This window comes from Mastomys coucha, unplaced genomic scaffold, assembly GCF_008632895.1.
Source record: "Mastomys coucha isolate ucsf_1 unplaced genomic scaffold, UCSF_Mcou_1 pScaffold7, whole genome shotgun sequence".
NCBI classification, from domain to species: domain Eukaryota; kingdom Metazoa; phylum Chordata; class Mammalia; order Rodentia; family Muridae; genus Mastomys; species Mastomys coucha.
This window is the reverse complement of record NW_022196913.1, coordinates 59,774,544-59,789,552: the sequence shown is the minus strand read 5'-3', so window position 1 is coordinate 59,789,552 and position 15,009 is coordinate 59,774,544. Positions and strand designations below refer to the sequence as shown.

General features: G+C 47.9%; 1 protein-coding gene across 17 annotated transcripts in view; it reads right to left on the bottom strand.

The window, feature by feature from the left end:
• The window catches only part of Nsd1 (nuclear receptor binding SET domain protein 1), a 116,939-nt gene extending 102,225 nt beyond the window's left edge, over positions 1–14,714 (bottom strand). The window contains exons 1-3 of one of the 17 annotated variants that reach the window (XM_031358605.1): positions 14,619–14,637; positions 11,211–11,324; positions 10,381–10,470 (exon numbers count right to left, since the gene is read on the bottom strand). In XM_031358605.1, the coding sequence (XP_031214465.1) occupies positions 10,381–10,470; positions 11,211–11,240 (120 nt within the window). In that variant the 5' untranslated portion in view covers positions 11,241–11,324; positions 14,619–14,637. Of the gene's footprint in view, positions 1–10,380; positions 11,325–11,900; positions 12,101–12,188; positions 12,396–12,429; positions 12,767–13,412; positions 13,533–13,962; positions 14,159–14,618 lie in introns of those variants that run through there. The other 16 variants (XM_031358602.1, XM_031358603.1, XM_031358600.1 and 13 more) reach the window with 16 other exon arrangements.
• Between the last annotated feature and the right edge of the window lie 295 nt (positions 14,715–15,009).

Genomic DNA, 15,009 nt, shown 5'->3' with positions numbered 1-15,009 from the left:
AAAAAAGGAAGGGGGAGGGGTAAAAGGATGAGGAAACTATTGTGTATTTATATTGTTTGTTTGACTGCGTGTGTGTGACATGCAGCTTGTGTATGAGCACAAATAAATGTGGAAATTGGTTCTCTACCTCTTCATGGGCTCCAAGGCTAGGTTATCAGACTTGGTGGCAAGTGCATTTACCTGGGCTGCCCCTTAATTCTGAGACATGGTTTTATGTAGCCCAGTGTAAACAAGGGTATTTTGAGTTCCTGGTTTAACCCAACTACTGGAATTGCTGGTAGGCACCACCATACCTAACTGGCAGTTCTCTAGATGGATACATGGCCCACATATCACACAGAAAATATAGTAAGGTACAGATAACAGAGCTACCAAGGTTGCAATTTTTTGTTTTGTTTTTCAATTGTATGTGCATCTATGATGTGCGTAGAACCAAATGATATGGTTCTTAGTCTCAGTCCGACAGGATGGTAAGTCAGAAGGATCATCTGACACCAAAATTATAAGGTGAACCTGAGCAACACGGAAGATGATGTCGGAAAAACAGACAAACTACTGTGTGGAAAAAATTATTTTAAGGATTATGTATATGGGTGTTTTGCATGCATGTTTGTGTACCATAAGCATGCCTGATGCCCATGGAGTCCAAAAGAGGTCATTAGATCCCCTGGAAGTAGAGTTACAAACAATTTTAAGCCTTCATGTGGTGGGTGCTGGAAATTGAACCCCAGTTTTGGAAGCGTAGGCTCTTATTCACTGACACTCTCCAGCTCCCATATAAAAATGTTCATCTTACACTTTGCTCTTTAAAATATAAAGCAACTTTAAATTACTGTCAGAAGTAAAATAGCATACAATGTAAATGGAAATATTTAACACAGTTACTAAGCACCTGAATTTTTTTTTTTTGGTTTTTTTGAGACAGGGTTTCTCTGTGTATCCCTGGCTGTCCTGAACTCACTCTGTAGACCAGGCTGGTCTCGAACTCAGAAATCCTCCTGCCTCTGCCTCCCGAGTGCTGGGATTAAAGATGTGTGCCACCACCACCCGGCACAATATAGACTTTTATAAAAATGGGTCTTTCTAGATTTTAACGGCACTATCAGAGAAAGTAAAGCAATAAAAGATATTTTAACACTTCTGGTAAATGTATACTGGATACTGGATATACAATTACTAAAAATAATGACCTAATGAATGGATCCCTTCAATGAATCTTTTTATTTCAAACACTGAGCTTAAAAGTCATTGAAATGCAGGACAGCCAGGGCTACACAAAGAAACCCTGTCTCGAAGAAAAAAAAAAGTCATTGAAATGAAGGTAGAATATTGTCATGTTCATGTTATAAATATACTTTGTAATAAAATGCAAGCAGAAGTCATTTGCCATGATTGAAATTTTTATAAAAATGTTGCCCTTTGTTAATATTTTAAGCCAGGTGGTGGTGACATATAATCCCAACACCCGAGAGACAGCCGGTTAATCTGAGTTTGAGAACAGCATAGTCTACAGAGTGACTTCCAGGACAGCCAAGAATACAGAGAAAGCCTATCTAAAAACACCAAAATAATAATAATCAATAGTAATTCAAAGTAGCACTTCCAAGTAGATTAAGTTATATGCAAGATTGTAGTCAAACCATAATATTAACTACTCTTCTCCTATTTATTTATGCACTTTTATTTTTATGTTTATTCTTTTGATTTTTTGAGTTTCTGGGTAGCCCTGGCTATCCTGGAACTCACTCTGTAGACCAGACTGGCCTCAAACTCAGAGATCTACCACCTTTGTCTCCTGAGTGCTGGAATTGAAGATATGTGCCACCAGTACTGGCATGACTTTTTTCTTATATATGTAGTATTCAAATTTTCTTTCTAGGCATCATTTGAAATAATTAGAGAAAATTAAACTCTATCCTTATAACAATTATCCAAACAAAACTCAGAAAAATAATAAATCTATACAAGCAAGTTACACATTGATGACTTAAAGTCAGGTAGGTCAGTTAGGACAATGGTACCTTGGTTGTATGACTTCCTCTAAACAGATTAGTCTTTAGCCTACTGAATTTTTGTTAAATTTATTGTTGAGACAGATTCCATTATATAGCTCTAGCTGGCCTAGAACTCAGAAGAGATCCTCCTTCTTTTGCCCCACAAAGTGGTACAACTAATGCTGTGCACTATCTTCTCCTGTTTATACAGAGTGCCGGGGATTGAACTCACAACATTCTGCATGCTAGGCGAGCACTCTCCCTACTACAGATGGGTTTACTTTTCTAAATAATAAATCTAAGCAGGCCCAGTAGTACATGCCTAAGATTCCAACAGTCACTTGGGATGCTGAGACAGGAGGTGAGTTCTAAGCCAGGCTGGGCAACATGGGGAAAGCAAAGTAAATAAAATGAAAGGGCTAGAGCACACAGATAATGCATGAGGTGAAAACAGAATCTTAAAGTGTACAGAGTCTGCTCCTTTGTGCTATTCAGAGGAAAGAAGACATAGTAACCAGAGATGGTAACTAACCAGCGCAGCACAGCACAGCAATTTCACTGGTAAACTTTAAAAATTTTTCACTGCATGTTTATTCAAATATTAAGTTTGAGAGCTAGCACAATGGTTCAATGGATAGAGACCCTTACTGTTAAAGCTGACTATTTAAGCACAATCCCCGGAACCCACAAAAAGAAGGAGAAAACTTGCTCCGTCAAGTTGTTCCCTACCTTCTACATGTGCACTGTAGCAACCATATATACACACAAAAACATTAAAGAACTTTTTTCTAATGGATGTGGTAGTGCATGCCTTTATTCCCTCAACTGAGGCCAGGGCTACTAACCAAAAACATCTCAAAAACAAGCAGCACATTTTGTGTGTGTGTCTGTGTGTGTGTGTGTCTGTGTGTGTGTGTCTGTGTGTGTGTGCACACGCGCGCGTGTGCACGTTTGGGGTAGGTATGGGAGAGGGAGGGAAGAACTGAGATGAGAGAGGGAGGAAGAGAGAGAGGAGGGGAAGAGATTAGACAGACACTATAGAAGACCACCAAAGTTATAAACCAGCCTGGTTCTAAGCTAGTACACCCTAAGCCCCTGTCTCAAGACAAAGAAAGGCATTTTAATTTGTGATAGAGGTGCAACCCAACTGCAACCAGACCTACTTAGCATGCATGACACCTGGGATGCTAAACCAGCCCCCTGGGTATGGTGGCGCACACTTACAATCCCTGAACTCTGGAGGGAGGCAAGAAGACCACAAGATCAAGGTCATCGTCAATAAAACAGGTAATGAGAAGTCAGCCTGGAATACATAAGTCTGTCTCAAAAAGGAAGAGAAAACAAAGGATAAGATCCAGTGCTATCCAAACGGAGCAGATGCTTGACTCAATATTGCACACTGCTTTCTCAAATAGTACAACTTTTTTAAAATCTATTTTTGCTGCTTATGGTAGCAGAGAACTTTAATCTTAGTGCCCAAGAAGAGGTAAGGAGATTTCTGAGATCAGCATGGTCTACATGTGTTCCATGCCAGCCAAGACCACACAGTGAGACCCTGTCTATAAAAGTATACATAGCAAAAAATAATAAATAAATAAATAAATAATATCTGTATGTGTATATTTAATATGTGTACAAGTGTCCAGAAGCTAAATGAAGTCATCAGTTCCCCTGGAGCAGGGTTTACGGCTCATAATGAGCAGCCAACATAGGTGCTTAGGAGTCAAATTCAAGTTCTCTAGAAGAGTAGTAAAAGCTATTAACCACTGAGCCATCTATCCAGCTCCTGAATTGATACAATTCTTTATGGAAATCCAAGCCGATACAAGCCATTCAAGAACTATAAAAAGTTACCTTTGTCCTGATAATTCTGTCAGTTATCCTTAGATAATTATATCACAGATAACAATAAAACTGATACAGTACATACGTATCAAGCCTTCGCCTACAGGTGGGTACAGAGGCTCACACCTATAGCCCTAGTATTTGAGAGGCCAAGACTGGAGGAGTTAGGTAGGCTAGCCTACCTAAAGAACAAAGACTCTAATATCACCTCTACCAAAAAACTAAGATCAGAAGCTTAATTTTACCTGTTTCTATAATCACTCTTCTACCCTTAAAGCTGTTTCCAAAACACTTTAAACCAGCTGTGATAGGACATACCTGTAATCCACTCAGCAAGCTAAGGCAAAAGGATCTTTAGTTTAAGGTCAGCTTGAACTATATAGCCCTAGGTCTTTTAAACAAAAATCACTTTAAGCACAGAATTCTATTACCCTTTAACTGTTCTACAATACTCATGGATAGTAGAGGTAATTATCTATATTAAGTAATTATAGAGAAACATATGTAAGGCTAGGAGTATAGAGAGTTATCCTGTGGAACAAAGCCCTGGGTCGCCGGGTGGTAGTGGTGCACACCTTAAATCTCAGCATATGGGAGGCAGAGGCAGGCAGATTTCTGAGTTCGAGGCCAGCCTGGTCTACAGAGTGAGTTCCAGGACAGCCAAGGCTATACAGAGAAACCCTGTCTTGAAAAAAACAAAAAAATAAACAAAAAAAAACAAAACAAAACAAAAAAAAACAAAAAAACAAAGCCCTGGGTCCAATCTCTAGTACTGACAAGAAAATAATTATTTTTTAATAGGGAGGGACCTTAAAACAGATTCTCACTTTGATACTGGCTGTCCTGTAACCCCACCTGCCTAAGCTTCCTGAATACCAGGACTATAAGCTGAGGCTACTGTGTGCTCAGCTTTGGTTTGGGTTTTTGGGATAAGATACTACATATCCCATCTTTCTGCTCCAGTCTCCTCAACATGACAGTATACACATATTCCACAGAACACAGGTCTTTGATACACTTTGTATAGAAGTATAAATGGCCTTTTATTGGTTTTTAAACATGGTCTCATTATGTGGTCCTGGCTGGCCTGGAACTTACTTACATTGATCTGAGAGTCTGTGCTTCTCTGTGTGCTGGGATTGAAGGCATGTGACCCTGCTCCCTGGCTACAAAATTTTAAAGATGTAAAAAAAAAATTAATTAATTAAAAAAATGCTTTGGGTATAAAATGCCCATGAAAATTTGTGTGACATTAATGTTCACTTACAGCAGAGAGCTATAATAGCTTCAGTTACAGCATGAAAAGAAATCAGAGCCGAGCCGTGGTAGCGCACGTCTTTAATCCCAGCACTTGGGAGGCAGAGGCAGGCGGATTTCTGAGTTCGAGGCCAGCCTGGTCTACAGAGTGAGTTCCAGGACAGCCAGAGCTACACAGAGAAACCCTGTCTCGAAAAAAACAAAAACAAAAAACAAAAAAAAAAAAAAAAAAAAAAAAAAAAAAAAAAAAAAGAAGAAGAAAAAGTATGTTTTTAACCTATCAACAAAAATATAAATCAAAAGCACAATCAAGAAACCAGGTAGTGGTGGCACATGTCTTTAATCCCAGCACTGAGGACCTACAAGCAGGCAGATCTCTGAGTTCAAGGCTGACCTGATACACAAAGTAAGTTCCAGCCAGGGCTATACAGAGAAACCCTGTTTCAAACTAACCCCTCTCCAAAAACAAAAAACAGTCACTTTGGAGGCAGAGGCAGGCAGATTTCTGAGTCCAAGGCCAGCCTGGTCTACAGAGTGAGTTCCAGGACAGCCAGGGATACACAGAGAAACCCTGTCTCGAAAAACCAAAAGAAAACCAACAAAAAACAAAAAATAAAAACAAACAAACAAACAAAGCCATACTGGAAGCACAGACACAACTACCTGGAAACTTATGGGCCAGATAGCCAGGAGTATAGTCAATACAGACAACGAGCTAACTAAACTCAGTAAGTTATTCTGACCTGCAAGTGAGGACTGTGGGGCACGCGCGCACACACACGCGCACACGCGCGCACACGCACACACACACACACACCCGCACACATGCACACACGCACGCGCGCACACACACACACACACACACACGCGCACACACACACACGCGCGCGCACACGCACACACGCACGCACACACATGCACGCACGCGCGCGCACACACACACGCACGCACGCACACACACGCACACACGCGCGCGCACACACACACACACGCGCGCGCGCACACACACACACACACACACGCACACACACACGCGCGCGCGCGCGCACACACACGCGCGCGCACGCGTACACACACACACGCGCGCACGCGTACACACACACAGGTAAACAACCTGAGTTCAGTTTCAGTCTCCAGGAACCACACAGTAAGGGAACTGACTCCTACAAGTTATCCTCTAACGTCCTTATACACACTTAGCTCTGGACAGATACTGCCTTGTTTTGTTTTTTATTGTATGTGCACCTAGGGTCCTATGCATGGGAATCCAGCACTCTACTACTACTGAGCTTACAAGTTTTAGATTTGGTGGTGCATTTTTGGTTTGCGGGTTGGGGTGTGTGTGTGTGAGTGAGTGTGAGGGGGGCACGAGTGTGCGATCGTTTGAGCACCTTGTTGTATATTCCAATCTGACCTGGAACTCACAAGCCTTTTTCCTTCGAGGTTTGGAATTACAGGCATGTATCACTCCACTGTCTTATTGCTTGTTTAAACTTTTTTCAAGACTTTAATTTTTACTTTTTTTCATTTTATTTTATGTGTAAGCATTTTGTCTGTATGTATATCCATGCACCACATTCATGCAGTGCCTGAGTAGGCCAGAAAAGGGAGTAAGATTTCTTGGGACTAGAGTTACAGAAGGCTATGAGCCACTACGTAGGTGTTGGGACTCAAACCTGAATCTCTGGAAGACCTGCCAGTGCTCTTACATGCTAAGCCATCTCTCCAGCCTCTCAAGATTTATATTTTTAATTTTATATACATATATGTATGAAAGTATATGTACATGAGTTTGTATGACCATGGAGATCAGAGACATCAGGTCTCCCTGGGTACAGGCAGTTGTGAGCTGCCTGATACAGATGCTGGGAATCAAACCTGGGTCCTTCTAGAAGAGCTGGCACTCTTTTGGTTTTTTTTTCAAGACAGGGTTTCTGTGTGTAGCCCTGACTGTCCTGGAACTCACTCTGTAGACCAGGCTAGCCTCGAACTCAGAAATCCATCTGCCTCTGTCTGCCAAGCGCTGGAATTAAAGGATTGCACCACCACTGCCCAGCTGAACAGGCACTCTTAAAGGCAGAGTCATCAATACAGCACACACACACATACATGCATGCAAACATACACCTTTCTTAGAACATCTTACCGTATAGCTGACCTTGAACTCTATATGTAGACCAGGCTAGCTGGAGATCTACCTGCTTCTGCCTTTAAAACAACACAGCATTTAAATCTCATTCTGTAGCCCAGACTGACTTCAAAATCAAATCCTGCTTTAGCCTCCCAAGTGCTAGGATTACTGACATATGCCATACATCCAGTTTAGTATCACATTTTTTTCTTTTTTCTTTTTTTTTTTTTTTTTTTTGGTTTTTTGAGACAAGGTTTCTCTGTGTAGCCCTGGCTGTCCTGGAACTCACTCTGTAGACCAGGCTGGCCTCGAACTCAGAAAATCTGCCTGCCTTTGCCTCTCAAGTGCTGGGATTAAAGACGTGTGCCACCATTGCCAGGCTTACTTTCACATTTTAAGTGACCATGGCATAAAGTGAAAAGATCAGTTTGCAGTAAGAAAGTCTTAGTTAAAAGTTTCAAAGTCAGGCTAGAGAGATGGCTCAGAAGTTAACAACACTGACTGCTCTTCCAGAGCTCCTGAGTTCAATTCCAGCAACCACATGGTGGCTCACAACCATCTGTAATGAGATCTGACGCCCTCTTCTGGTGTGTCTGAACACAGCTACAGTGTACCCATATACATGAAATAAATAAAAATTATCTTTAAAAAAAAAGATTCAAAGTCACTTAGAGACAGTTTTCACACAGTGCAGTAGTAGCTCTCAATGCAAGTAGCTGAGCACACACTGTGGCGCGTGACTGCCATGCCAACAGGGGAGCTGAGTTTGAGGCAGTCTAGGCTATATGACAAGGAAAACCAGGGGTGCTGACACATCATTTTGAGAAGTGGAAGTAGGAGGATCAGAAGTTCAAGGTCATTCTCTGCTATATAGAAAGTTCAAGAATTATATGAAACTCTGTCTCAAAGGTAAATACATAGGAGCTAGGCCGTAGTGACCTGCACCTTTAAACTCAGCACTCAGGTAAGGTAGGCGAATCTATTTGAGTTCGAGACTAGCCTGGTCTACAGAGATCCAGGACAGCCAGAGCTACACAGAAAAGCACCTTCTCAACCAAACAAACAAACAAACAAATATAAACAATACACACACACACACACACACCCAGCACAGCTGGTAAGATGACACACAGAAGATAGAGGAGCTTGCCACCAAGGCTGATGGCCTTAGTTTAACCCCAGGACCCACAGAGTAGGACACTCAATTCTGACTGAAATGCTCTGAAATACTATAAAAATCCACATCTTTTGTTTTTTGTTTTGAACACTAGCACAAGTTGGCCTCAATCTCAAAATAACCCTTTCTGCCTCAGTTTCTTGAGAGCTAGGAAACAGGCATGAGCCACCATACCTGACTGGCTTTGACCTTCCTCTTCTATGACATCTCTTTTACCACAAGGCTATAAAGACCCACCCAGTAAGACAGTACAGACTAATTAATAAGGTCGCCACCTGTTCAAACTTTGAGGTCTACTATTTTCTCAAGATGTCACCTAATGTGTACAATGTATGAAGGTTTATACTAGGAAGAAAAAGGAGTAAGTTAACTTTTCTACATTTATACAAGTTTATTCACTATCATGTTCAAGGCATGATATACTCAAAGAATTACTTTCCTTGGTGGAGGGTGGTTTCTGAGAAAGCTTCACACTGTAGACTGGGTGGCTTTGAACTCACTGTGTAACACGGGTGGACCTCAAACTCAGGAGTGCTGAGACTGTAGGTGTGACCCACTCTCCTCAGCTCTGCAGCAGCTAACAGAACCGATATGGACGGACTACATACACCTGATGAGAGCTACTCAGGTTTACATTTCTACTGTATACTTCCACTGAATCTATAGCGCTCTACCCTCACATCCAATGTTTATGTGAAAGCAAAGACAAAACTAGACCCATGTACAATAAATATCAACATGAACCCAAGAAAAGCTATGAGCTGCCAGTAGGTTTTCAAAATAAAACTACAAATTCTAATATACAACCAAAACAATACAACACAAATTTGAGATATCTACCACAGCAATTTTTAAAAATCTGTAACTGTCAAGTTAGGAAACCATAGCTGATATCAGTCAACAGAAACAAAGGTGACACACCCACATTCTTTCTCTGCAACTTAAGAGATTGACAGAAATATAAAGTAAAATAAGATTTTAATGTCCTCAAAACAATCATCTATATAGTATAAAAATTTGTCTAATAAAAATCTATGTTGTATTTTCAGATATCTGTTGACTCTAAACAAAAATATAATCTTCTTTAGTGACATTTACAGTAACCATGACAATGTAGAGTCAGAATCGAAACAAAATCAGAACAAATATGTAAAGCTAAAAGAAATCAAGCACTTTTAATTTTAGAAGTGATGAAACTGGGGCTAAAGAGATCAACTGGTCATTAAACTAGTGAAGAAATTCTAAGTTCTAAAAAGTAAGACCTCGGGAACTACCACCCTCCAGCAATACTAAAGAACACTGAGGAACTCCATTATTCCTCTCCATTTCTATTCATACCTGAATGCCTGCACACAAGACATATCTACAGACACACTTCAAATGTTAAAACTAGAAAAGCTTATCAAGCCTAACTTAGTGCGGCAGTCATCAAAGGGGTAGATCACAGTTAACTTCACAAGTAGTTCAGAAAAAATTAACATAATTTAAATTTTGAGCACTGGCCAAGAAAATGTCCCATCTGAGCCAAGTTAAATTTATGCCCAAAATGCACTTCACGTTGCTGCAAGCTGGGCCAGGCTTTATGCAGAAGCAGGGCTCCAAGCCACACACTGGTTCCCTGCACCAAGGCATCAGCAGACCAAAGCTTTTTAGTTTTGTTGTTGTTGCTTTGTTTTTTAAAGCGAATCTAATGTATACCTACCTGTATCTTGAAAATGTAAACCTGACCTCAGTCAAGTGCCCTTAGAGCACCAACTCTAAGCCAATCCTCAATGAGACAACTTGGGATAAACTATAAAGAACCGAACTCACACATCAGAGATATGGTTTAAAAATCAAAGTACAATTTCCCTAAAAAAGCTCATTGTTAGCTTCCACCTATGAACTGGAACCAAAGACAAATTAAAAGTTTCCCTTTAGGTGGCCTGTATATATACATTCAAGTATATATTTAAGTTGTACCAAAAACTGCTTACAAATGGCAATTCCTGTGAAGTGGATGATGATGAAGTTCCAGGTAATTCTAGCATGTTTCCTAATGTACTGGTGCTGGAGTCTGGATCATCCTGAAAAGATAAATTTATTGAGTTAAATTGCTCTTCTACGGTAACGTTTGTGTCTCCTAGTGAAATGGGGGCTGGGAGGAGGGCTGTCTTTTCATTGCTTCCGTCCACTTCACTTCTTTGTTTATTTTTCTGTTTTTCAGTTTGAGGAGCTAATGGCAAGAATGGCAGTTCCACTGCACCATGTCTACTCTCTGGCATGCTGTCTTGTTCACTTCCCATGGCCATCTCTACACCATTTTCTGATTTAGGCTCATAATTGCAGGTGGCATTGGTCTGAGTCTCCTCAAAGATCTCCTCTATACTCTCATCCTCTGTGACTGGCTGTTCTGGGTCCATTTCAGAATCTACATCTGCATCGTCCACACAAGTAAAATTCTCAAAGTGCAGAAAGCCATTCTTGGTCGTCTTTGTTACTCTTAACTGGAGTTCAGGGGAGTTATTACAAGTGGGCTCCTGTTTCATAGCAAGTGCTGTTGGACCACCAGGACTCAAGGAAGTGCAAACAATTGGCGACTGAGCTCTTGAATCACTTTTTGCAGGGTCTTGAAAGGATTCTGATCCATCAGCAGACCCACTTAAATATTCTACATTGATCATGGAGGCCAAATCCTGTAGTCTCCGCAGTGGAATGTAACAAGATGGAGAATCTTGTCCATAAGCATTTTGGGATGTCCCACTGGCAGTCGGTAACTGCATAGTACACCCATTAAGTGGCTCAGAAAAACTGGATTGAGCATTACCGAAAGGGTTGTCCTTGTCTTCGGGGGCATCTAAGTTCACTGGGTTAGAAAAGGACCGCAGACAATTTCTTCTAGATAATTCACAAGTCCGATCCATACTGTGCCTGCATCAACCTGGAATCCAAAAGACACAGCAATTAATCTGAGTTAACAAACCATCTGACTCTTCTTTTCAAAATGGCAGCCACTTCTGAAGGCCTAGTGGCCTTTCTGCTGCACTTCCAAGGACGGAAAAGTTCTCCAGGCTGACAACAGGAAAATGGCCTCAGTGCGAACTACATCTTCCCAGAGCTGGGTCAATCCTGCCACATGGAAACAGCCCGTTCCTGTTCCCTGCACTGCAGGCTGGTGGACACTGGGGCTGAACTAAAATTAAAACCCTTTGGCAGTCAAAATTCCCAGATCTCAGTCGGGAACCCTCCTCTTCCTCCCCACGCCCAAGGTCCGACAGACGAATCTCTAGAAAGAGAAAGGGGCTGTGGGTCTCGGGGGCAGCTTCTGGACGCTGCACAAAAAAGGGTATCCCTCCTCCTCCTCCTCCTTCTCCGCAAGCTGGGCGCAGCGGTCACAATAGCGCTGCACCCCGCGCCCAGCCGGCGCCGGAGCCTTTGCAGCTACCGTGCGCAGGCCTCGAGCGAGTCGGCCGAGGCGGGTGTGCCCCGAAGCTCGCCTTCCTGCCTGCAAACATACTGGGTTCGCAGCTGCAAGGCCCGAGACACCGGGACACGGCCGGGAGGAGAAAGCCGGGGCGGTCCGCAGAGCCGAGTCAGGGGTAGCAGCAGCAGCTGCTACAGCTTGACAAACATGGCTGCTGCCGACGCCGCCGACGCCGCCTGCCCGGGCCGCGCTCCTTCCCACAGCCGCCGCGGCACCTCCCGGCAGCGCTGTCGGCGCTCGTCAACACTCAGCAGCAAGCAAAGTTTGCTGCGGGAGGGAGGGAGGGAGGGCAGCCGCCCCCGCGGCCCCGCAGCCAGCTACCTTGAGGGGAAGCAGAGGCCGAGGTGCGCGCGGCGCGCGGAGGGGGGGGGAGGACGGCCGGCGATGCACGGGCCGCGTCGGGAGGAAGTTCGCCGCCACAGCCCGGCCAGCTAGGCCCGAGGCCCGCTGGGAGTGATGGAGGAGGAGGGGGAGGGCGCCACCGCTGCAGCGCCGCGGGCCACCCAACCCTGCTCGGCCCTGCTCGGTCGGCCAGCACCGGGCCCTCCACCGAGTCCCTCACCTCACGGCCACCACCATCTTCCCGGCCCGGCTTGTCTCCTCCCTCCCGCTCCCGCCCGTCGCCCACCCCTGCGCACTAGTTACCGTGCCCCGCGCCCCCTCCCGGGCCGGCTGGGGGGGAGGGGGTGACCCTCATTACACTGGGGCGCGAGCGGAGCGGAGCGGAGAGCGAGCGGAGCGCGAGCGGAGGACGGGGAGAGAGGAGCCGCTCGCCGCACCCCCCTCCCCCCCTCGTCTCTCTTCGGGCGAGAAGGCGAGCGAACGCGACCTGCCCCGGCCTATTCCTCCTCCGCCGCCGCCGCCGCCGCCGCCTCCTCCTCCTCCTCCTCCTCACACCCCCACCGCGCGCGCCCCCGCGGCGGCGCGTGCTAAGGGAGAGCGAGCGCCTCGCGCCGGCCCGCGTGCGAGCGAGGGCCCCCGGGTGCGCGCGCACTCCCCTCTCCCCTCTCCACCCCTCCCTCCACCCAGCGCGCGCTCCCACGCCTCACTCTTCGGGGTTCAGGGCGGGTGAAGTCGGGCTCGCGAGCGGGCGGGCGGCCCAATCAGCGGAGCTGCTCCGGCCGCCCCCCTCCCCTCCCCCGGTGCGCCCGCTCGGGGCCGGGGCCTACGGGCTGGCCCTGCTGCCCGGGCGGGGCCTGGGGCAGGCTTCCCTAGGGGCCTCGCGCGCCCTCCCGGGAGTGTCGGGGCCTGCGGGCGTCGTGGGTGGCATTGACGATCCCTTCCCCTACCTCGGGGCGCCGCGCCAGCCCCTGGTTGCACACAGCTAACCGCACCCTACTCTCCATCCTGAACCCCAACCCCCGAGCCGCCTGGCCTGGCTGAGGCCTGCCTGGCCTGTCGGCCTGACTCGGGCCCGCGTCAGCCCCGGCCTCCATCTTAGGTTACGGCCCGGGCTCCCCATCCACTGGGCACCTGCCCTCAGCCCCGCTGGTTTCGACCCTTGGCCAAGGCAAACCCCCCCTCCTTTCTCGCCGTAGGGCTCACCTGGCGGCTTGGCATAGGGTCTTCGAGGCCCCAGGCCCCGAGCAGACGTGGCCGCAGGTGAACCCCCTTGCCCAGCCGCACCCCAAACCCACACCACCACCACCACTACAGACCAAGCTGAACAGGAAACAAAATGGAGGCAGCAGCAGCTCGGGTCTGCCTCCCCGAGCCGAGCCTCGCACAGCCCTGGGACTCCCTTCGGCCGCAGGCTCGACGCCCGCGAGGCAGGGGGCTGGCTCCTCCCGGGAGCCTGGGGCAGCCGCCCTAGAGCAGCGCGGCCGGGCCGGGGACTCGGCCCTGCGGTCCCCACGGCCCCTCACCCACCACCCCTTCCTTCCCTTCCCCCCTTCCCTCTTCCCTCTCCCTCCCCGTGCCCGGCCGTGCGGGGTGAACGGCTCCGGGGAAGCTGGGTCGGGTTACCCGCCCCGGGGGCACTGGCCGCAGGCCCGTGGCCTCGACCCGGGGACGAGGCCGAGAGACCCCCCGCAGCACTGAGCCCACGCCCCGCAACCCCGGCCTGCCGGGATGCAGCCTAACTGCGCGCCCGCACCTCGGCCTGCCGCCGTGCCGTGCAGCCCCCGCCCAGCGAGGCCGAGCCCCCCGAGTCCAGACACCGCGGGGACGAAGCTCCTTCGCCACCCTCGGGTCCAGGGGTCTTCGCTGCCCCGGGCGGGGCGAGGGGAGCTCTGGGGGAGGGGTCCACTGATCCCTGCACCGCCTCCCGCGCCTAGTGTGGGTCTGAGTCTGGGCCTGGCACGGCGGCCCGAGCTGCGGGCGCGACCGCACGCGGGGCCGGGGGCCGGGAGGGGCAGCGCCTCGCACCGCGGACGCTGCAGTTCTCCGCACCCAGGCAGATGGCCCTCTCGAGCGCGCTTCGCCCCCGAGGCCCAGGCATCGGGACCCCTGCGGGACAGCACGGGGACAGCCGACAGACAGGCTGGACGGTCTGGCCCAAGCGTGAGAGACACAAACCCCCGGCCTGGGAACGCTCTGCGTTAGGATGACGGGGCCCTCGGCGCGCACTCAGCACCAGGGCCCCGCCGCCCTGACCGAGTAGGGCTGTGGCGCGTCCATTCCTCAAAGACAGTGGAAGGACAGGTCAGGGAACCCAAGCCAGGCCTGGTCCAGCAACTCCAGTCCCCTGAGGCTCTTCTCCCTTCCCGGACCCTGCTGCTTCCTGGGTTTGCTTCACCGCAAGAAGCTCACCTCAGGCATTACTTGGTCCCTAGAGCGTTAAGCGCATCCTTGTTGTTGAGAGAGAAAGAGAGAGCCATATTGGACTGCCCGAGAATTCCCGCCTCTTCCAGAAAGCCTTCGGTGATTTGGAGTTCATTTTAAAGCCCGGGGCGCCGCCCTCGATGGCCACGTGACCATATCCCTCCAGAGGCTTAGTCAATGTGCATAGTTATTGCCCCAGAAGAGTGTTTACCGGGGGCCCTCTGGTAACTAGACCCCACCAGGGAGAACAGCCACTTTTGGCATTCCCCTGCCGGGATTCTGTGCTGGTTGGGTATCTGCAACGGTTGAGCCAAACTCCATCCTTCCCTGGCCTTCACCTTGTGACTGTGTCCAGCAAGCGGCCGCTAAGGATGCTTCC